Below are 23,628 nucleotides of genomic sequence, written 5' to 3'. Positions count from 1 at the left end.
AAAATTCATCTACCAATATGGACCATGTTAGAAATTTATATTAAGATATTGAAATTCATCTTAATATAAAATTTTCATCAATGTCAATGTGGGTAGTCTAAATTTTGAGCCTCCATCAGATTAATCATCGAACTTTCCATAAATTTCAATCTGGGTAGTCAGAATTTTGAAGCTCCATTTGGGTAATCATCATAAATTTTTATGTTGGTTGATTTCAATTTTAATTTCCATAATCTGGGTAGTCAGAATTTTGAAGCTCCATTTGGGTAATCATCATAAATTTTTATGTTGATGATTACCCAAATGGAGCTTCAAAATTCTGACTACCCAGATTGAAATTTATGGAAAGTTCGATGATTAATCTGATGGAGGCTCAAAATTTAGACTACCCACATTGACATTGATGAAATTTATATTAAGATATTGAAATTCATCTACCAATATGGACCATGTTAGAAATTTTTGTAGAGCTGGGAACTATGCACCATGTATTCCACACATTTTCAAATCCACCAGGTAAAGGTGAAAAGATAAATTAACTAATATGGGAAGTGTTTCAACAAAAAAAAAAAAAAACTAATATGGGAAGTGAACTGCTCATGTGGAGAGACATTTAATGAGAGAGAGGTAGATGAGATGACATTTATCTTGTCCTAATCACTACGCATTTATTTTGTCCCAGTCAACAAATTAAGTTGTGTTTTGTAACATAGACTAGATATAACCCGTGGCTACGCCACGAACGCTTCTTACAATATTTTACGCGTTCAGACCTTAAAAATATCGGATATACGCTTGAACGTCTGAAGCAAAAAAACAGAATGAGTTTGCTCGTACAGAAAAAGATGAAGAGATATTGAAGTATCAATTTAGTTATATACTATCAAAACTAAATACACGAACTTGTTTCGGGTCATTTCTTCTTCGACAATGCCAATTATTAGAAACATCCATCACTTGTAAAAACTGGCAGAAAACTCAGTTGGATGTTAGTTTATACAAGTAGTAAACAATCGATGAAGTGTTACCATCTCACATCTTTGCACTTCTCGTAACCAAGATCTCTCATATTAGTTTACTTGAAGTAAAATACATAAAGACATCAGTAGGTTCAACACCGAGTCTCTAATTTCAACTTCATACTCTAATTTCTTCTGAATAATTTCTTCAAAGTTCTACGCCTTCTGCAAGGAAGAGGATTCAAGATCAGAATAGGATTATAAAAACCTAGCCAAACAATAACACATAAACATAGTTAGAAACACAAATCCCACACAGATAATTGCACAAAATGATTTGGCAACCCAAAGTGAACCCTATGTATAGGTCCGAGGGAATTAACCTTCTGCATTGGAAGAAAAAGTTTGTATTCAAGGGAGAGCTCCTGTGAATAAAGATGGTTCGAAAAATATATCATTCTCAGGCGGAATGTGAACCTGTACACTTGGTGTCTTAATGTAGTTAGATCCATACGCTCACCTAGCAATTTGATTCCAACCCTCGTCTAACCTTAATGTCGTGGTAAATACTTAAGAAAACATAATTGATATCCGAAAACAACCCTCGTCGGACATTCTTATCACTCAAATTTTGAAGGTGAAATAGTTCTACAACTTCATAGCAATTTGACAAAATAGAGTGTAGATTAAAGAAGAGAACATGAAACCCGAACTGCTAAAGTATGAAGATTTCGAGATGTAAACTCCTCAAAACATTAACATAAATCGAGTTGAAAGCTTTATACAATTTGGAAAGAATTTACGAGTTCGAGAAGGGTTGGAATGTCTAGAAGTTACACATAAATTGCGTACATTAGTACCTATATGTATACATAGTTGAGTTGTATCGTGTGATGGCCGAGTCGTTAATCTTCACTTGATAGCCCGAAAGATTGACAGATTATACCAGAAAAGGAAAACTAATTTATTCATATCAAAGAAATATATTAAAAACAGAAAGGTTTCCATGAATTAAAATTCAAACACATACAATTCTAGTAATAAGAGAAATGAATAACAATAAGTGATCCCCCATCTTATTACAGTAATATAAACCACATGAAAGTAAGAAAAAAAATGGAGAAATGAATAAGAGCATACTTTTTTTTGATCAAATAATAAGAGCATGCTTGGAAGGGTAAAGTTCTCATTCACCAATAAGGCCCCAATTCTTTATAGGCATGGATTTTTATTCTTATCATCTTAGGAACTTCCATTGTTCAAAGCTTCTATAGTTAACATTTTAAACCTCATATCAAACTCCAAAAATTGGAACCAAACCAACATGTTAATAGAGAAATAAAGTGGTTTCAGAGAGAGCTACTTGCATTTATGCTTTTTGATGCCTAGAAGATCAAATTCATCATTTTCTTCACTAACCGTTGAAAAACCAAAATGTTTATAATCAGTAGTAGATCAAATTCATAATCAAATTAGGGAAATTCATCGTTAATAAGGCAACAAAAAATCCAATTTAATTAGAGATGCTAAATATTAAGAAGACAAAGTTAGAGAATGTTAGAAATTACCTAGAAAGATATAGATAATGAAGATTAAGTTTTTCTTCTGAGATACTAATATTCTTCATAATATGACTTTTGGTGCACCATTCTCCTCAAGAATTGCACTTATTTTCTTCTGTCGAATCTTTCAAGTGAATTCTCTAACATGTTATCGATTCATCCCCTCAAAGAAATGCCCATTAACCATTTTTTTCTTCTAATTCAATATCCCATTTTCATTACCTAAGAATTAAGGATGTTTGAAATAGATGTCATTTTCAGCTAAACCATAAAGAAACATATACATTCCATGGAGTCAGTTTAATTTCACATTTAATCAAACAACTTATATTCGTTTTTATATACTTGTATATACCCCTCAACAATGTAATAGAATTGACATAGGCGAATAATAAATCACACCTTACTTTCTTCGTCAACAATGTAACAAAATAATTAAGTGGAAGTCATTTTGTGAAGCAAATATAACCAAAATCAATTCAACAACATATCAAATGAACAAACCAATAAAATTATAAGAATGAAGAAACTAATTTGCACAGTCAAACAAAAGAAAAACGACTGACCTACTTGAATGAGAGATTAGAGTGGGAAGGCAAGAAAAAATTTATAGTAAGTCTGGTACGAAAGATAATGAAGCCTTCCGAGGTTAACGATTTGGAACTACTTTCTTCCAAGCATCAATGAAATCTTGATTTGTTGTGTTCCCAGAGATTGTAGCTGAAAGATTGAGGATTTTAAGAATGTAGAAGGAGAAGTCAGTGAATATAGAGGGATAGAGATCTTAACCAATGAATTGATGAATTTTAAGAATCTTGTAACTGCTATCTTCATGGTCGATTTAAGATTTCAAGAAACATGGATGCATAGAATTGTAACTGCTATTTTATGTGTGGATTGGATGGATTGGTAAGAGGAAAGGGTTTAATGACCACAATGTAGTGAAGGAGATGAAGCCAACCGTTCAACTCAAAAGGACTGGTCATGCATTAGCAATAAAACCACTTTAAATTTGATTAGAGGTTACATGAAGAATAACTACAACTAATGAGAGTTTGATGGATTATAAAAGAGATGTAAAGGTTGATGAAGGTTTACCATATCTAATGGTCCATATTGAACCTTTTGTTTACTTTCTTGATTTGAGAGGGTGATCAAATTTTATTTTTTCGAGGTAGGTAACAAATCTGATGGCTAAGACTTGAGGAAAAACATAACGGACGACCGGATTTGTCTTTCGACTTGTCCCAGTCAGCACAAAACATTGTGTTTTGTTATATAGACTAGTTATAACCCGTGCCTCCGGCACGGTAAAATTTTTGTTTAAATATAAATCACCAGATTATGGTATCGGTTCTCTCTTTCTGTTTCTAACCTCATCATAGTATTAGGTTGCAATCACGCAGTAAAATTGCAAAGCTTATCTTAATGAACAACTTGAAAAACAATAATAATGAAAGAAAAGTGTAGACTACAAATTGTTAATTGGTTGTAACTTTTTAAAAGGACTTGTATAGGATATGAATTATAAGATTTCAAAAATCTAGAAAAAATTACAAGTTTTAGTAAGAATTTGATGCAGTATGAATGAATTTGTCCATTATATAACATTATGAAGAATTTGGAAAAGAGAATCCCAAACAAACCTTCTAAATCTTTTTTCAGTTTTGAATTGGTTCGTCAGCATTGGCCTCCATGAAGAGTTTATGTAATAGTCCCACATTGCTCACAAGAGTGTTCAGAGACTGGGCTATATGTGTAAGCTCAAGCTTAGTAAGTACCGAGGCCTTTTGGGTAGGCTTGTGGTGCCTTCGCCAAGAACAAAACCCCGTACCTGTGTGAGGTGGTTAAAGCGGGGACAATATCGGCAACTGCTAAGGCTTGGGGCGTTACAAAAGTGGTATCAGAGCCGAGGACGGCTCTTCGCTGAGGGTGGGGGATTGTAATAGTCCCACATTGCTCACAAGAGTGTCCAGAGACTGGGCTATATGTGTAAGCTCAAGCTTAGTAAGTACCGAGGCCTTTTGGGTAGGCTTGTGGTGCCTTCGCCAAGGACAAAACCCCGTACCTGTGTGAGGTGGTTAAAGCGGGGACAATATCGGCAACTGTTAAGGCTTGGGGCGTTACAGTTTACTTCATCTGGTCTTATCATAAGTGAAAAACAAAAGTTCAATAAAAATGAATAAAATCTAAAATTGATAGTTTGAGTGTCATTTTATTTCTGTAGTAGCAATTTTGAATCTTCTTTTTTTAAATATCGAACATGGGAGAAAATACATTATTTAAAAAACAGTGTAGAGACCATATTGTTTTCCCACTTTGAGAGCATGAGTCATATCTCCGAGCACGAACAAAATGTATAGAGAGAGTGAGATAATAAGTACATACATTATCGAAGAAGAGAAAAAACATGTCAAATGAAGGAGGCTAAGCGGACGAATGACAAGAAGCATCACATGTTCTCTATCAAGACTCATGAAGAGATTGCAAATCCTTTATAAGAACACAACTATATAAAACTACAAATAGACAAAGTAGGGAGAGATTTTATAATGGATGATCCCAAGTGCAACTTGAACGTCAAGAGTGACTCAAAAAAGAAAAACAGAAAAACAACCTATGCAATATATATCAGTGGTGATTATATACCTCAAGCTCTCCGAGGTCCCAATCAAGTTCATACAACACCTGCAAGAAACAGCAGAAAAATTAAAAACTCAACTACAAAATCTTAATGTAAGAGAAAACAAAGCTAATAAGATAAAAATTGCGAAGATGTTTGAAACTCATAACAAACAAACATATTTGGAAAGGTAAATTATAAAATGCTAAAGAAACTGAAATTTTCAAAACAAAATAGAATATCAACATATAATTGCCATAAACTAAGCAAGTTATCATGAAAAATAACTTATTCGGTCTAAAAATCATCGACACTTGTTTTCCATTTCAATAAAAAAAACGTTACAAAAATGATTCTAAAACAAAGTAGAAGATTAATAGATAATTACCCTAAGCCGGATCGTTTACAAATGGGAAAACAATAAATCTGAGAAAGATGTAACCATCTACACTGCCTACTTGAAGTTACAAATGAGCATTGCAATATTATCAGTAGAAAGTTCAATTTTGAGTTGAAATATTGAAGGTTCAACAAATCAAGATTCAACTCCAAAAGAAAGACATAACTAAAAACCTAAACTAACGCTTCAATATTGCACTTCAGTTATTGTCTTTGGTGGATAACCTAAACAATCTTAGTTACAAAACAAATTAGTAATATCATTGAGTCAGATTTCATATATGACTTGGGAAGAACAGATACTACCTAACTTGCATAGCATGATAGCAGGGCTAATCATATCAGTGATCCAAATTTCAGGTTTGCCGTAGGAAAAAGAAACAAATTGTACCTATTACACATCAAATCAATCATATAACCAAGCGGATCTGAAGAAACTACATTAGATGTAGGAAACACAACTAAAGTCATTCTATAAAATGCTAATATTTCAAGTTTCAAGTGAATATTAAACTCAGTATTCAGGAAATCAAAACAGATAAAATGAATGAAAACTATCATTTCTAATAAATACTAAATAAATGAATCAATCCCCCAACCCTGTAGTTTGAAACAATTGTTTGAAGCAGTACTTGTACCCGTAATTCGAGTATATACTAAGGAGTATAATTTCAGTTTCGGTGGAAATCTCGGTCAGTCCCAAGATGGAATTAACCCGAGATGGAAAAAAATGGTTATAGTCATGAAAAATGAAAACAACAAAAAACATAATTAAAAGAAAATAAACATACCTAACATATAATGGAAAACTGTTGCAGCTTCATTTTATAAGATGTAGCGGGGGAATACAAATGAGAATCCCCTCGAATCTGGAAGGTTTTACGTAGCTTTCCTATTATTGTTGAGTGAGAGAAAACTCCCACCATCATGTAAAGAAAAGAAAGAAGATCTATATAACAAAAGAAACAAACAGGGTCAGTGGGACAATAAAAATTTGCAGAACCCGAGAGAAAGAAATATGAGTATATGACTATGTTAAAGACTTCACACTGAGTAAAAAGACAAATTAGATACACGATTACAAAGTAAAAATTCTTTTAAAGTATTTATATGAAAAAGAGTGGGTGGACAACAGAAGAAGGTGAGTGGGGGGAACATATTTGAACAAGAAAAACAATGTGAAATGTGTAATAGTATTCCAAGAAGCTTAATTTCTCTTAGACAATTGACCGAACATATATGACAGCTTCTGCATAACGAAATTTAGACAAACATAAAATGAGATGCGTAACCTAATATCTAAAATCAGATTGAACTGATGGAAACATTTTCTTAACCTCATGAAATGAAGATTTTTAGAATGAAATGGTGAAAAAAATTCATACCTGCAAAGAAGAGTAATTACTTGCCTTTGACAAAATATGATACACCTTTGACATCTAAAGATGCAAAGATCACTAAAGGTAGCCTTCAGTGATCCTTACTTAAAGAAGCCTATCCTGAAGACTTTGGAGGACTTCTGCAAATAAATTTAAGCTAGCAAATTAAAGATAAAGTCATACAAGATATAAAGTAAATCATAGCTTCTTCAACCCAAGTGCAGAACCTAGAAGGTTATTAAGACATATATCACAAACAAAATATAATTAGAGGATAAAATAGAAGCTACCAAATATAACTGATAGAAATAGAAGACTTAAGTAGATCAAGTAGCACAAAATATGAAAAAGCTGTGTACTAAATATCTAATGATGCCCTAGATTAAGTACTTCCACAAAAATATCCCACGTTTTATTAGATAAAATCAGTATGATCATAAATTTTAGCAGAGAATTTCCTTTTTTTTTTTGATGAAGCAGAGAATTCCCTTTTGGTATGGGCTAAACCTAACAAAAAACAACTAATGACAACTAACATCACAATGATGTGCCATAGAGACATTTTAACAAACACTTTATGTACAAAATCAGAAATCTAAAGTCTTAAAAAGTTAAACATTGAAACAAAATCTCACTCATAACGTTCAAAAATCAAGATATTCTCATTTTCTTCCTCAACTGAATCAAAAGAATAATTTTGTATCTAGTTATTATTTACCAGTTAATAGAATAACTAAAACAAAAAAACTCACGATTAACTGAGAAATTTCTTCTTCATCATCATCTTCTCTCTGTGTGATCTTTGTCTCTGTAACTCCTTTTTCTCTGTCTTTAACTCTGTTCAAGGGGTTTGGCCGTTTAGGCGTTTTAGAGTTACTGCCTACACGAAGTACTGCACGTAATAAAGTGACAGAAAGAGGGTCATTAATCCGACAGTTGCACCACTACTGACGGTGTAGATTAAAAAAATGAGAGGGTTTTGACTGTCCAGATTTATCATGTTGTTTACCTTCTTGTATTTAGTGGGTGAACAAATTTTGGTAGGTAATAGATCCAAAAGTCAAGATGCTACCAAAAACACAACGAATGGCCGGATTTGTGTTTCGGCTTGTCCCAGTCAGCACAAAACATTGTGTTTTGTTATATAGATATAGATTTTTGTTGTTCTCTTTGTCTCTAAAACTTTCTTTTATTTGTTATTTTTTCATGTTTGACCTTTTTTTTAGTAAAATGATGTAAATTGTCAGATGTTAAAACAAACTCAAACACTAGTTTGTTTCGCACAAACAAACATTTGTTTGTATCGAACAAAGACATGCTTGGATCATTTATTTCACTAATCTTTCTTAACCATACTTGAAATAAAAACAAAGTTGAACCATATTTTATTTCGAATATACTCCGTACTAGTTTGTATCGAACAAACACAAAATGGTTTGTAACGAACAAACAAAAATTGTATCGAACAAACATTTTGCAGTTTGTATCGAACAAACATATGTAGTTTGTATCGGATTCCACAGATAGTAACAAGTTCATAGGTCAAATCACTTCCTAGAAAAACAAGAATCAATTGAACAACAATTCATAGATTGAATTAAAATCAAAGAAAAGAATAACAGTTTGATCATGATGCAAACAAATCATTCAAATAAAAAATTAATAGAAGCAACTAAATAATTTTACCTTATAATCTGATGAGAACATAGTTTGGTATGATGATGCTAAATCTACCAATATAAAAAATGATTAAGAAAAAAAATTAAATCGATCCGAAAGCAAATCAAATTTGAAAATGACTAAAACAAAAGAGAGATTCAAATAATCTAAAATGACTTCTTCATTTTCATTTCGTACACGAGTGAAAGGGCTTAAAAATTTTGTAAGTTCGACATTTCAAAGAATTTTAAGATTGATCAAGACGAAATGAATGTCATCGGCGGCTATGTTTCCTATGGTGGAAAGAAGCTATATGTTTTGATGGAAGAATCCAAATGACCTATTTATCCCGGTGAACTTATCTATGGAGACAATAAAAAGTGTCTACAATCAAAGAACTGATAGTCAACGGGTCAATGATCCAGGCGAACGACTAGATCAACAACCGAAACTAATGGTGTTGGGAAAAACGGGCACTTAGGCGCAGCGGAAACAAGAGTTTTTCCCCTTTGTGTTAGTTACGAGGATAATATAGAAGAATAGTGGGAGCAATAAGTAAAGAACTTAAAGTAAATAAGACAACGATTTTTAACGTGGAAAACCTCCTCAATGTGAGAAGTAAAAACCACGGGACTCGTAGTCCAACCAAATCAACTATGATAGCAAAGTAGTTACAGACTACGTCCAACCGAGACTCAGACCCTTCCCAAAAGAATCAATCTCAAACATGAAGAAACACGGAGAAACCCTCACAAGAAAGAACAAAACAGTCCAGAAATCTGCAGCCCAAAACGACCCTAAATTCTCTAGGATTCCGGCGATCAATCAACGATCCCTCCGTACAAATACTAGATGAATATGTCAATAACAGTTCTGCCAAATTTCAGCTCAATCGGAGAAGAACTCACCGTCGGATTTTCCGAACAACGAAGACTGCGCATGCTGAAAAAGTTCTGCCCCGCTCTTCTCGGAAGACAGGAAATAATAAGATGTACATGATGAAAAAATTGCTCGAGTTAAGATATCGAGAGGGAACTCCCATGACTGATCACTTGAATGTGTTCCAGGGGTTACTCAACAAACTATCTGATATGGGAATAAACTTTGATGAGGGGATTTATGGTTTATGGCTTCTTGGTACGTTACCAGATTCTTGGGAGGTGTTCAGGATGTCTCTTTGTAACTCTACTTCCGAAGGAGTTATCTCAATGGATTTAGTGAAGAACAGTATCTTGAATGAAGAAGCTAGGAGGCAGTCAAATCCTAGTTCTTCGAGTTCAGATGTGCTGGTTACTGAATCGCGGGGGAGAAGTTCACATAGAGAATCGAAGAAGAACGGAAGCAGAAGCAAATCTAACAAGTTTGCTAATGTGGAGTGTCATTACTGTCATAAGAGAGGACACTTAAAGAAGAATTGCTGGTTGTTGCAGAAAGAGAGTAAGCAAGGAAAGAAGCAAGAAGATAGTGGAGAGAGAGTTTGCTAATGTGGAGTGTCATTACTGTCATAAGAGAGGACACTTAAAGAAGAATTGCTGGTTGTTGCAGAAAGAGAGTAAGCAAGGAAAGAAGCAAGAAGATAGTGGAGAGAGAGAGTAACTGTTACTGAAGATGAGTTTCTTATACTCTGTGAGAGTGATGCTATTAATGTTGCATGCCATGAATCCAGTTGGGTTATTGATAGTGGAGCAACTACTCATGCTACATCACAGCGGGATTTGTTCTATTCCTATACTTCGGGTAGTTATGGTTCCGTGAAGATGGGTAATGATGGTTTAGCTCAGGTTGTTGGCATTGGTGATATTTGCTTGGAGACTAGTATTGGTACTAGGTTGTTGCTTAAAGGAGTTAAGCATGTCCCAGACATTCGGTTGAATTTGATTTCTACAGGGAGACTTGATGATGAGGGTTTCTATAGCTTATTCGGAGGGGGTAAGTGGAAACTTTCACGGGGTTCTATGGTGGTGGCTCGAGGTGATAAGTTTTCATCGTTCTACTGGATGAAAACTAAAGTCTCCATGGATGCAGTTAATGCAGTGGAGAATGATGATGCCATGGAGTTATGGCATAAGAGACTCGGTCACATCAGTGAGAAGGGATTGTTTGTGTTATCCAAGAGGGATGCCATTACAGGTATTTCTGGTTTGCAATTACAAAAGTGTGAACATTGTTTTGCAGGGAAACAACACAGGGTCTCGTTCAAGTCTTCTGGATCTTCTAGAAAACCCGGGATACTTGATCTGGTGCATTCAGATGTATGTGGTCCAATGAAGACAAAATCTCTTGGTGGTGCATCATATTTTGTTACGTTCATTGATGATCACTCTAGAAAGTTGTGGGTTTATCTTATGAAGTCCAAAGATCAGGTTTTGGGTTATTTCAAGCAGTTTGTGGCATCGGTTGAGAGACAGACAGGTAAGAAACTGAAGTGCATTCGCAGTGATAATGGTGGAGAGTATTCTGGACCATTTGATGCTTACTGTACAGAACACGGTATTCAGCATCAGAAGACACCACCCAAGACTCCACAGTTGAATGGGTTGGCTGAGAGGATGAACAGGACGATTGTCGAGAGAGTTAGGTGTTTGATTTCACAGTCAGGCTTGGCGCAAACTTTCTGGGGAGAAGCTTTGAGCTCGGTTGTTCATGTGTTGAACCTGTCACCCAGTGCTCCGTTGGAGGGTGATAGTCCAGAAAGGGTATGGACCGGTAAGGATATTTCTTATGGTCATCTGAAGGTCTTTGGGTGTAAGGCGTTTGTCCACATACCCAAAGATGAAATGTCGAAGCTGGAGATGAAATCGCGACAGTGTGTGTTCGTCGGTTATGGTCAGGATGATTTTGGGTATAGGTTCTATGACCCAGTGGAGAAGAAGCTCATCAGGAGCAGAGATGTTGTGTTCATGGAAGATCAAACGATTAAGGACATTGACAAGTCCGGAAATCCAGCTCAGGGTTATGAAGGTTTGATTGATTTGGAGGTTGCTCCTTCTACATCTGTCGATGGTCATGCCGAGGTTGAGGTTCAAGTTGATACACCCGGTGCTGATGCTCCCGCACAAGAAGATGGTACTGGTGGTCATGGTGACGATCATGATGGAACACCAACTACCGAGAACCTCCCTACTGTTAGGAGATCTGAGAGAGGTCTGAGACGTTCGACAAGGTATGATCCTAGTGAGTATGTGTTACTTACTGATGGAGGAGAACCTGAAAGCTTTAACGAAGCTTTGGAAGATGAACATAAACATGAATGGTGGAAGTCCATGAGAGACGAGATGGATTCTCTGGAGGAGAACCATACGTTTGAGCTGGTGAAGTTGCCTCAAGGTAAGAGGGCATTGCTTAACAGGTGGGTGTATAGAGTTAAGCATGAGGAGACCATGTTGCTCCCTCGATACAAGGCTAGGTTGGTTGTGAAAGGATTCAGCCAAAGGAAGGGAATTGATTTCGATGAAATATTCTCTCCTGTTGTGAAGATGTCATCCATTCGGGTTGCAATTGGATTGGCAGCGAGCCTTGATCTAGAGGTGGAGCAAATAGATGTAAAGACTGCTTTTCTCCATGGGGATTTGGAGGAAGAGATTTACATGATGCAACCGGAAGGCTTTGTGAAGAAGGGCAAAGAGGACTATGTTTGCCGCTTGAAGAAAAGCCTTTATGGATTGAAACAGGCACCGAGACAGTGGTATAAGAAGTTTGAGTCAGTTATGGGGGAGCATGGTTATAACAAGACTACTTCAGATCATTGTGTGTTTGTTCAGAGATTTGGTGAAGGTGATTTTATCATCTTACTGTTGTACGTAGACGATATGTTGATTGTGGGGAGGAATTCGAGGAGAATTCTGGAGTTGAAGAAGCAGCTCAGCAAGTTTTTTGCCATGAAAGATTTGGGTCCAGCGAAGCAGATTCTTGGTATAAGAATTGTTAGAGATAGAGAGAACAAGTTGATTTACTTATCTCAGGAGAAGTACATTGAGAAGATACTTCAAAGGTTTTGCATGGACAAATCTAAAGTTGTCAGCACTCCTCTTGCTGGACACTTTAGATTGAGCAGTCAACATAGTCCGAGTACAGATTCAGAGCTGGAAGCTATGGAGAGGGTTCCATATGCTTCTGCAGTTGGTAGTTTGATGTATGCTATGGTGTGTACCAGACCTGACATAGCTCATGCGGTTGGTACTGTTAGTTGGTTTCTTTCTAATCGGGGGAAGGAACACTGGGCTGCAGTGAAGTGGATTTTGAGATATCTTCGAGGGACTTCTGGTTTGAAGCTTACTTTCGGAGGTGATAGGCCACTACTGGTCAGTTACACTGACGCTGATATGGCTGGGGATGTTGATTCCAGGAAGTCTACTTCGGGTTACTTGGTAACATTTGCAGGGGGAGCTGTAGCATGGCAGTCAAGGCTGCAAAAGTGCGTTGCACTTTCTACCGCTGAAGCTGAGTTTATAGCCACAACTGAAGCTTGTAAGGAGTTGTTGTGGATGAAGAATTATCTTGAGGAGATCGGATTCAATCAAGATAAGTATGTATTGCTTTGTGACAGTCAAAGTGCAATACATCTCGGCAAGAATTCGACGTTTCATTCGCGTTCGAAGCACATCGATGTGAGGTATCACTGGATACGAGATGTGATTGCTTCCAAGGAGTTAGAGTTGGTTAAAGTTCATACAGACGATAACGGAGCTGATATGATGACGAAGGCTCTGCCGAAGGGGAAGCTGGAGGTCTGTCGAGGGATAGCGGGGCTGGTTGTTCAGGAAGAAACAATAGGGCTGGCTGATTACAGGATTGTCAAGGATAGCAAGGCTGGATGTTTCCAGGGTTGTCAAGAAGAAGCAGGGCTAGTTGTTCAGGGCTGTCGAGGAAAAGCGAAGCTGGCTGTTTCCAGGGCTGTCAAGGGGACACAGGGCTGGCTGTTTCTCCTACCTAGTCGGAAGGGGAGTTTGTTGGGTTTTCCTCCTAGTGGGGAAACCTAGTTGGGTTTGGATTAGGAAAACAAACCCGAGCCCAAGTCGAGTTTCTTTGGGTCGGTTACTTATGACGGTGGAATTAGAGTTAAGAGTAAGTCTATAAATACTTCCTTAATCTTAATTAGAAGTATGCAACACAATTAGAAACGCACAAGAGAAGAAGGGAGAGAAGGAGGTTGCCGAGAAGAGCGGGGCAGAACTTTTTCAGCACGCGCAGTCTTCGTTGTTCGGAAAATCCGACGGTGAGTTCTTCTCCGATTGAGCTGAAATTTGGCAGAACTGTTCTTGACATATTCATATAGTATTTGTACGGAGGGATCGTTGATTGGTCGCCGGAATCCTAGTGAATTTAGGGTCGTTTTGGGCTGCAGATTTCTGGACTGTTTTGTTCTTTCTTGTGAGGGTTTCTCCGTGTTTCTTCGTGTTTGAGATTGATTCTTTTGGGAAGGGTCTGAGTCTCGGTTGGACGTAGTCTGTAACTACTTTGCTATCATAGTTGATTTGGTTGGACTACGAGTCCCGTGGTTTTTACTTCTCACGTTGAGGAGGTTTTCCACGTTAAAAATCGTTGTCTTATTTACTTTCAGTTCTTTGTTTATTGCTCCCACATATTCTTCTATATTATCCTCGTAACTAACACAAAGGGAAAAACTCTTGTTTCCGCTGCGCCTAAGTGCCCGTTTTTTCCAACAAATGGGATCTTGTATATGCTAGCACCGGTGACGTCCAGGGAGAGGCCAATGATTAAGGAGATAGAAGAGAAATCGTTAAGCTGTAGGACACCAGGATGGTGCCGACCAAAATGACTCTGACGGTCTAATTAACGTCTATATATCGGAAATAAGAAAATAACTGAAGTAAGGGGAAGAAATCACCGTCAACCGAACGTGATCTTGCTCGTAGTTCGACCGCGGCTTGGTTGTACGTGGTGTTTTGTTTCGTAAATGGACAAGGTCCAGTGTCTTTAAGAAAGAAGCGTTAATGGTGATCAGATGTTTCTCAATAACTTCATGTTCAAAATGAGAATCAGACTAATTAAGATATGTAATGGGGGGGTGATGATTTTGGTGAGAGAATTTGAGTTACATTGTGTTTTGAGAGAGACTGGGGTAGGTTGCATCGGGATCCCTTTCCCCTCTAGTGTCGTCGTTGATATGCCCAAAAGGGGTTTTTACCTGCAAGCATACGGGGTCAAGTAATAATAAATCCGGTAAGACCGGAGTCGATCCTCAATGACAAGTAACTTTGCTTTAAATCTAGAATTTAATCTCCTTTTATTAAATTGATTTGTTTTGAAATGATTTTTGATGAGAAAACAATAACAAACTAAAGAGGAATGAAACAAGACGATAAAAGATCTAGAATTTTAGAATCCACCATATAAAATCACTTTCTAAAATATGCAATTAATCAATTAAACCTCTTTCATTATAACTCAAAGTTTAATACAATGAACCAGATAGATGAGATGCTTAGATGAAGAAATTAGGAACAAGATAGATGAGATCTTTAGATGAAGAAATTAGGAACAAGATATGAAGGTGGCTAGAAGAGGATAGAAAAAATGGATTTCAGGGTTAGAAGAGAAATGAGAGGGTTTTGAAGAAAATGTAAGAAGACTAAAAGTAAGAGGAATGAGAGTGATTTTTGTATAAGGAAGAAAATGGAAATAAAAACTTTATTTATATGGGTCGATTAGGGCTTGGGGAGAAAAGAGAAATTTTGGGTTGCTTTTGGAATAAGAAAGGACACTTGTTGGCTATAAAATCATTAAGGGACTAAATGGGGGGAAATGGAATTTCTAGTGGGACTTGTGGTAAAAAGATGGCCACTTGTCGGCTGAGCGGAGGATGAAGCAATCTGGTCGTTAGGGTTTCAAAGCAAAGGCTAATATATACTCGGTTGCAATGGATTAAAACAAATCATGGTTCAGCAACCATCGGATCTAGATATCTCGGATCTGGACGGTTCTTGGGAATGGGACTACGGACGGGAAAGTTGCAGCGGAAACACCGGATCAAGTGCACATGAGTCTCACCTTGTTGCTTCGCGGTCATGAGAAATTATGTGCGGCATCAGCTGTAACGCCAGATTTAGGACACAGGGAAGTGGAAGGTTCTCGCTTTACAATGTTTTGCGTCCGACGCGGCCAAGTTAAGACCTTCTCTAGTTGCGCCACGTGGTCCCACTTTGTCCAAAAGGTGACTCGAAAGTATCCCACCAGTTGACTCCTAATTTGACTTTGGCTAATTTGTTTGTCCGGATTCTGATTTGGCTTCCGTTTTTGCCTCTGGATCGTCGTTGATTCTACTTTTCATCAAACAATAATCTTAGTCAAATTTTCCAGGATACCCTTGACTCTAAATAACCAAAATGTACTTCGATAATCTTGCTTCCGTTTTTATCCATTTTTCGCACTTAACTCCAGCAAAAGACACCTAATCAGGCAAATCAATCATTTTATTATAGTAAAGCCTCGAAATGACCTAAACAGCCTAAGTTAAACGACTTAGATGGGACATGTTCATGATCCATCAGTCATCTTTATATAGAGATACATAGGTCTTAGTGGCGCAGAGCCAATCGAGACGACATTACAATGTAACTTTCATTCGAGAATCACAAGCCATTGAGGAATACTTGTAAAACTAAAGACCACAACTAAATCGTTGAAGGATGCGTGACAAACCTCAACGGAGGCCCGCTCGATAGTGGTCCTTCAGAAAAGTTACAAAGTGGCCGAGCTCGGGGAGCTGGCTTGTGCTCGGGCAGGTCCTAATGTCAACTTGCATGCAAAGCTGGTGGGTGATATCGGTGACGATGAGGATGGTGGGATTCGATAAAGCGTACTCGACAAAATAATTTCCATAACTTGAGATTCTCTTGATATTTTTCCCTAGTTAATGTGAATCTCTCTTACCTTGTAAACCACTTGTTATATAACTATAGCCAAAAGAATTTCAACAAAAAAAAACTATAACCAAAGAGGAATCGGTATAAATACCCTAGTTTACTATGGACTGCTCATTTCTTCAAAAGAAAATTTCAACAATAAATGACCCATTAGTTTTACATGATAGACAATGAGTGATTAGTACAAAACTACATATATAAACTTCATAATCATTTGGGTTGACTCTCCCAATATTTATTTTCCCACATCTCTACTTCCTTGATAGAATCAAATTTTTTCTTAAAAAATGATTGAAGATCTGAAGGACTGGGAGGAGGTGGCATTGAACATGGAGCAGAATCACTTGCTTCCTTCACCATGGATTCCATCATAAATTGTTTCCTCAATCCATCAGCAGCACAAACCATGGACTCAACACAAAATTCTACTGCTTTTGGTGGTATAATGGGTTTGTATCTCAATAGGTTTGAGTATTCTTTTAACAGATGAAACATGTAGTCATATACATATTCCATCTTCAGATCATTTTGGATGAAGTTACTTGCCCTATGTCCAATCTCCTGCACCTGTCATATCATTATTAACATTTAGATGGTAAATAAAAAAAATTGTGTATACATATACATAGAGTTAGAGGGGGTGTTTGTTACCTTATCTGTATGGTTGGTGCCCCAATCAACAGCAAATTTGATTGATCTACACTTGTCGTTGTACTTAATCGGCCAATAATGCTTCAAAGGTAGTAAGCTTCTTGTAAAGAAATCGAAGTATTTTGGCTTTATCATCAATGTTGGAGAGTCGCATGCTAGAATGTATTTCTCGCTTACCGACCATGCTGATCCTTCAATGTATATCTTATACCTATTTACAAGTTTTGCAGGCAAAACAAAGTTGTTAGTTTTGTACCAAGTTTGTAGTTGGTTCCTTTTTTGGAAGGAATACTCAGTTGACAGTTTTTTTTGTTGGACTCGGTCCTCCTCAGCTGGGAACGTTTTTTGCGTATTTGAGTGGACCCCATTCATCAAAACGACTCAAAAAGCATATTGTTATGTTCATGTCATCGAGGTCTTGATTTCAAGCTAAGAATCGCATAAAACCAATTACATATGAATGAGATATTAACCTTCAGAGGTTGGATTATATAGGGACGAAGATTTGAGCTAGCAATAGTCTCACATCTAGTATTGAAAAGAAAATGTAAGGGGTTATAATAACTTACTCTCACATACTTATGTATTGAGTAATAAATAATAGAGTTCATTGCGCGGTTTGCACCACGCGAACCCGAATGGGCGTTTAGGGTGCATTGAGCGCTTTGGAGGCGCCCGCACGCACTTTGCACGTACGCATCGTTGCGAGGAGCGTTGAAGCCTTCATTTTTATTTTTAGATCGATTGTCATCCGACGGACGAGATTACATCAAGTCTGGTCGTTGGGAACTTTGCCCTGGTTATAACACAAATCATCATCGAACAGCCTAGGATGGTCTCACAAACCAACAATCATTGTGTTTGTATTCTCCAATAGCTACTGTGATTGTTCCCTCAATAGTCACAAGTTCAAAACTTGGGCTATTACCGATATATAAAACCACAAAAAACAGACTGAAAAAACCACTTAAAAATTATCAGATTTTTAAGAGAGAAAGCACTCAAGAGTCTATACTATTTACTTTAAGTTCAAATGATTTTCGATTAGAAGTACATCCGATCATAAAGGTAAAATCGTTGTATCCTGTGAGACACTTTGCCTACACTATTGGTACATAAAACAAGGCGATTAATGTCTTAAGAAAGATCATTGCCCTCGGTTATATTTCATTACATATTTTTTCCTGTTCTTTCAACATTCTCTAGAATTGTTACTGATTGTTTATTCTTTTGAAAGAAATTCATAAACCTATTCTTTCAAAAAAAAATAGAAGTTATATTGTTTATCTCTGTTTTTACAGAAAGAATTGTTAAGTCTATCTCCATAATTATAAAGAATAATATCGATGATTTCTCATTTGCGTACTAACAAACAACACTTTTCACTCTACATATCATTATTTATATCTAGATCTTACATCAGTAACCCGCCAAAACTTTTCAATCTGGTTCTCTTGAACCAGATCAATTCCCAATAACTATGTCAGTTTGGTTCCTGGTAACCGTATTGAATCTTTCAAGCCTACAAAGGGTACCAAAAGAGAACAATCTTTTCATTTTATTTTGTTGAGGTCAGTGATGAGGCATTGTGAGTAGGGGGTGGGGATCGAGTCGGGCTCAGGCGCTCATGGGTACCTCAAGCCCGGGTACTATATTTCAAAGACCAACGGACTTGATGGGTGGGCCTGCACCAGGCAAAATTAAGAAATTATGCACATAGCCTGCCATGGGTAGTGGCCCATGAGGGGCTTAACAGGTGTCAGGTGTGTCAGGTACAAGGTATCATCATCTAATCAAATTTTTTCCTTAAAAAACTCAATTTACATTACAAAAAAAAAAATCTCAATTTCATATCATCTTCAATTTCATATAATTAATTTCAGATTATTTTATTACCTATGAGTGCACTGGTTTGCTAAATTTGATTGCTTGAAACCTTTTTGAGTTTCTCCCGCCCAATCCTGCAAAGTAAAATACTAGTTAGCATTTCTGCATCGTTTAGGAATTCAATTTGGCCAATGCTTAAAGGTTGGTTCTTTCTTTATTATTTTAGCTAATATTATGTGATTTAAGGTCTAATAATGAAATTGGGCTCAGAGGACGACTTCACGACTTTATATATATATATATATATATATATATATATATATATACTAGGTTCCCTCCCCGTCCTGCGGACGGGGAAGATCCCTCTTGGCTAACGCCTTCGAGGAGAAGAAAATAATTTAAATCACAACATGTGTTTGAAGAGTAGAGAGGGAGAACCGTATTTATACAATTTTGAACTGACTTAGAAGTCTAACCGAATCACTAAAATTAAGGGGAAAGTGGATGTGCAATCGTGAGTGAGAAGATGCATGAGATATAGTTATTTTAGGGAGATTGTAACCGAATATTCAAAATAATTAATTGTTTACACTAATACCCTTATTTTTTAAGTCAAATTACACTACAAAGGATTTTATATCAGTCGTTCGATCTAATCAAAGGTAAATCTCTAAAATAAAGTGGACGGCCAGACTTATCCCCTGGATAACCGACTGATCTGTTTTAATATAATATATATATTTGAAGTTTCAATCTAATTATTTTTCGTGTTAAAAATTCATCTTCAATGGGTGACTTCTAGTCTTCTCGAACCATTATGATGACATGGAGATATAGACACACTATTTCTAAAGTGACCTCTCGAAGATATCTAATTGTCTTTTTTTTTTTTTTGATGAAGGGGATATCTAATTGTCTTAGTCATATGTTTTGGTATTTTGTAAAACTCAAGGGTCATGTATAAAAGTAAAGTATTTTAGGGACTCGGAGCACCTCCAATGTAAAACTCAAGAAAAGTACTTTATTTCCATACTGCTTTAGGCTATTGTGGTACTTTATTTTCAATGAACTTGTGAAATACTAACAAGTAGTGTACAAGAGAAGTACTATAAATTGCAATTTAAGTAGTTGGGGTGGGTACCTGAGCATAGATGCGAGCATTCCAGTCTTGTTTGTCAGTGACATTACACTTGAGGAGTTCCTTCCTAATACCAGCTACATTAGGGTTTCCTTTCCAGTAAGCATATGGATCCCTTTCCATCCATTTACTTCTCATGTTTCCCTCTTTTATGTCTTCTAACAGTTTATCCCATGGTCTTATATTTATTTCAGGCCTAGTACAATTACAATATCATTTTTCAGAAATTAACTCATTCTAAAACTCCTAATTAATTAACTATACACAGAGGCGAGCATCAGTCGGTCAAATCAACTGTTTTTTTTTTGCTAGCTCAACCAAACTAATCAAGGTCTCGACGGATTAAGTTCGTTCATTTGGTTCAGTTGGTCGATTCCACTAGTCCAGGATATATATATATATATATATTAGTTTTTTTTGTTGAAAGAATATATATTAGAATTTGTAAGTCAAATCAGACATTCAATTGAGTCAATTCTACTTTCGAATCTGGTTATAGTAAATTCAGACCTCAAATCAGATTTTAGATTTGACTCGGAAAAAAGATCTACCGGACGCAATCGTTTCTAAGAACTCAGTTTTCGAAAAAAATTAGGCCCAATAGCCTATAACATTGAAGAATAAATAGTAATAATAAATACGTACCAACCCCAGAAGGACCAATCGGGAAATACAATATCCAAAAACGACGCTTTCCCGCAGTAACGAAAGAGTGGTGGTGGAGCTTTAGGACTATTAGGGACATAGTCCCTAGATTGAATAACTGGTCTATCCTTAGAATCAAACATCATGTCCAAATCTGGCATAATACCTTGATACCTCCTAACTAATTGGAGTATCCCCCATAATGTGAAAATATCTCTTGATTCAAATGATTTTCTATACATAACCACATAAGCTTTTCCTTTCAAAATTACTAATCTGAAACTTGCTGTCCTTTCTGCCCTATTCACCATTTCCATTGTTATTCCTGTTTTCTTCCATGGACTTAGATCTTCATGTATCCAACTAAAGTAATTTGGGCATTCACTCGTCTTTGTTAACGATGAATTAAAGTTTGATGATGATATTGGAGTTGTTGGACAACGATAAACTCCGTTTGTTACGTTAATGCTAGAGCAATTGAATGGAAATTCAAATGATCTCTTTGTTGTATTCTTCTTTGGGCTTAGTAGAGTGTTTTTCCATGTTGAACTTCCCCCACTCGAATGGCTATTAGTTGCATTAATGTTCTGCAGAAAACAAGCGTAACGGAACCCGAAAATTAGATTACAGTAGTGTTTGTTTTTTCTAAATCAAATCTAGAATCTGAATCGATTTAATTCAAATACTAGAATTTTTGTTTTTGTCTAACTCGCCCGTATCAAGTGATTTTCGATCTATTTGGTTTAGACGAGACAGACTTTACGAGTCAAATTCAGACAATGAAAAACAAAACCAACAGAACTAATTAGTTAGTCGAATTCAGACGTTTGTATATTGCCTTACAATATTTTGAGATGGACGGGTGGAATTCGTTTTGTATATGATAATTAATATCATAATACCAATTAGAGTAATTCCAAAACCTATTTCACTCATAAAACAAAACAATCGTTCACTTTTCTTGGGTATAAAAGAAAGATATGAGAAATATTTAAGGTTGATTTGATAGAAAAGACTTACAAATTCGTTGTAATTAGAATAAATATAGGTAGCAGCGAACAAGAAAGTGAAGAGGAAAATAACAACACTAGTAATCGTCGTTGTAGGTGCCTTCTTAGTAAATGGAAACATCGTGTTGATGAAGAAGAATACGATCAAAGGAGATTAACTAATGATTGGAGATTCAAATCAAGTAGTTAGCATTGAGCGTATTAACCTTACTAAACTAATTAAATTGTTGATTAATTAATTAGGCAAAAAGCATGAATTAGTTAAAGTAGTCTTTAATCTTTAATTGTCAAAATTTTGATTTTGAAGATAATACTTTTCATTGGGTGTCTTATTAAAGTAGTATTGAAGTAAAGGTATGAGCTGACTTTTTCGGGGTGCTTTCATTAAACCAAAATAAAAACCATTTCATGTAATTTAGATCAATAAGTTGTATGGTACCCGGCTAAAACACCATGAGGTCGTGGGTTCAATTCACAGAAACTAAAGACAATGACACTAACAGTCTTGCACTAATTAACTAACCTTAATCTTATATGAATCCGCAATTCAATCAAAATAATTATCACAATAAGTTGTATGGTACCCGGCTAAAACACCATGAGGTCGTGGGTTCAATTCACAGAAACTAAAGACAATGACACTAACAGTCTTGCACTAATTAACTAACCTTAATCTTATATGAATCCGCAATTCAATCAAGTAATAATCAAGCAATATAAACTTTCACAATTTTAAGCGTAATTACCATGAATTTGAGTTGAATCACCATAAGTCCATAATCGACATAAATTTTATTTATTTTGCTCATTCTCCAATACATTGTACTATGTATATAATAAAACGTATAATATAAGGTTTTAAGGAGGACCTTTAGACAAAAGAGTCTTGTCAATGCTTATGGAAGTAGTAAACCAATTTGTAGGGTTTAAGCACTAACAAAAATAATTAGGTAAACGTTTGACAATATAATATAAAGTCCTAATTACGTCAAAGTGTCTGAAAAAGGCGTACCACATGGCAAACGTGAGAGTGGAGTAGTTATTAAACCTCATTTTATTTCTGGTGATACTCCACTTATTAGTTAATAGAAGACTTGCTTTCCCCACCCACCAGACTGTATATATCAGCTTCCTACTTAGTTTATGATCACCTTCCGGTCTAGCCCCTTATTTTATCGAAATATTCAGGTAGCTCCCTTTTTGTCGTTATTGTCACTGGACCGTTAAAGTTGGATTTTTTATTCCAAAGTTAGCTCCCTTCTTTTAATCCTCTAACGTACTCAACTCTCTCTCTCTCTCTCAAATTTTCTCCCATCATTTCATTCTCTTTCTAAAAACTCCCTCTCCCTAAAATCTTCTCAGAAACAGAAAAGTGACATTTTGTGATTGTTAAGAACCACATCAAATTCGAACTTGACCATCGGCAATCAATGAGTTAGTCATGATCCAAATATATCTGGGAGAGAAAGATGTATTTAGCCAGAAAGTGAACTATCCTTGTTAAATCTGGAGTTGTTAGGCCAATTCATGAATGGTCAGCTCGACTCTTAGTTAAAATCACCAGAACCACCAGTTCTAGAGCCATCGCTAATAGATGTAGTAGGAATTCATGAAAGTGGAGTAGTTGGACTCGTACTGCTTAAATCTTCTTCCATTTTGGCATGAAATTGATTTATCGCCACCGGTTTATGATTATTATCAACAGGAATATTTCAAGCAAATAAATTTTGATTGTAGGACTAAGTATTATTTCTTTTGAGTTAATTCTTATTTGGCCCCCTACTTTGTGACCAGCTTCTTTTATGGCCCGTTTTTTCTGTAATTTCAAATATGACTCCCTTATTTGATGTAAATGTCCTAACTACCCTTCTTTTAAATATTTTTTCAAAA

General features: G+C 36.2%; 1 protein-coding gene and 2 long non-coding RNA genes across 7 annotated transcripts; all 3 read right to left on the bottom strand.

The window, feature by feature from the left end:
* Positions 1–901: 901 nt before the first annotated feature.
* Positions 902–3,481, bottom strand: LOC147544670 (uncharacterized). Its single transcript, XR_015224389.1, has 3 exons — positions 3,088–3,481; positions 2,528–2,743; positions 902–1,184 (listed from the first exon to the last, which is right to left on the bottom strand). It is a non-coding gene; the product is annotated as an uncharacterized LOC147544670 (long non-coding RNA).
* Positions 3,482–4,816: 1,335 nt separating this feature from the next.
* Positions 4,817–7,942, bottom strand: LOC147544669 (uncharacterized). Of its 2 annotated transcripts, XR_015224388.1 has the most exons (5): positions 7,675–7,942; positions 6,929–7,062; positions 6,335–6,492; positions 5,850–5,934; positions 4,817–5,209 (listed from the first exon to the last, which is right to left on the bottom strand). It is a non-coding gene; the product is annotated as an uncharacterized LOC147544669 (long non-coding RNA). The 2 variants fall into 2 exon arrangements; XR_015224387.1 differs by lacking the exon at positions 5,850–5,934 and having other exon boundaries at positions 7,675–7,912.
* Positions 7,943–16,551: 8,609 nt separating this feature from the next.
* Positions 16,552–22,566, bottom strand: LOC147544668 (uncharacterized). Of its 4 annotated transcripts, XM_086637211.1 has the most exons (7): positions 22,485–22,559; positions 21,749–21,896; positions 20,729–21,315; positions 20,087–20,279; positions 19,015–19,079; positions 17,119–17,329; positions 16,552–17,034 (listed from the first exon to the last, which is right to left on the bottom strand). In XM_086637211.1, exons 2-7 carry the CDS (start codon positions 21,857–21,859, stop codon positions 16,678–16,680), a joined length of 1,524 nt encoding a protein of 507 aa, XP_086493337.1. In that variant the 5' UTR covers positions 21,860–21,896; positions 22,485–22,559; the 3' UTR covers positions 16,552–16,677. The 4 variants fall into 4 exon arrangements, with proteins under 4 accessions (XP_086493337.1, XP_086493338.1, XP_086493336.1 ...); XM_086637212.1 differs by lacking the exon at positions 21,749–21,896 and having other exon boundaries at positions 22,485–22,566; XM_086637210.1 differs by lacking the exon at positions 22,485–22,559 and having other exon boundaries at positions 21,749–21,949.
* Positions 22,567–23,628: the final 1,062 nt, after the last annotated feature.

The sequence above is a fragment of the Eschscholzia californica genome, unplaced genomic scaffold, assembly GCF_041429995.1.
Source record: "Eschscholzia californica isolate CP2 unplaced genomic scaffold, dmEscCali1.0.p SCAF_4, whole genome shotgun sequence".
NCBI classification, from domain to species: domain Eukaryota; kingdom Viridiplantae; phylum Streptophyta; class Magnoliopsida; order Ranunculales; family Papaveraceae; genus Eschscholzia; species Eschscholzia californica.
The sequence above is the reverse complement of the archived record's forward strand: the minus strand, read 5'-3'. Positions and strand labels throughout refer to the sequence as shown.

Bases quoted from the DNA above. Each gene is read 5' to 3' on its own strand.
- LOC147544668 (XM_086637211.1), bottom strand. From the start codon at position 21,859: ATGTTTCCATTTACTAAGAAGGCACCTACAACGACGATTACTAGTGTT. The intron at 19,080-20,086 runs GTACCCACCCCA...TTTACTTTGCAG, and splicing joins ATGCTCGCATCTATGCTCAG to GATTGGGCGGGAGAAACTCA. The intron at 17,035-17,118 runs GTAACAAACACC...ATGATATGACAG, and splicing joins GCACCAACCATACAGATAAG to GTGCAGGAGATTGGACATAG.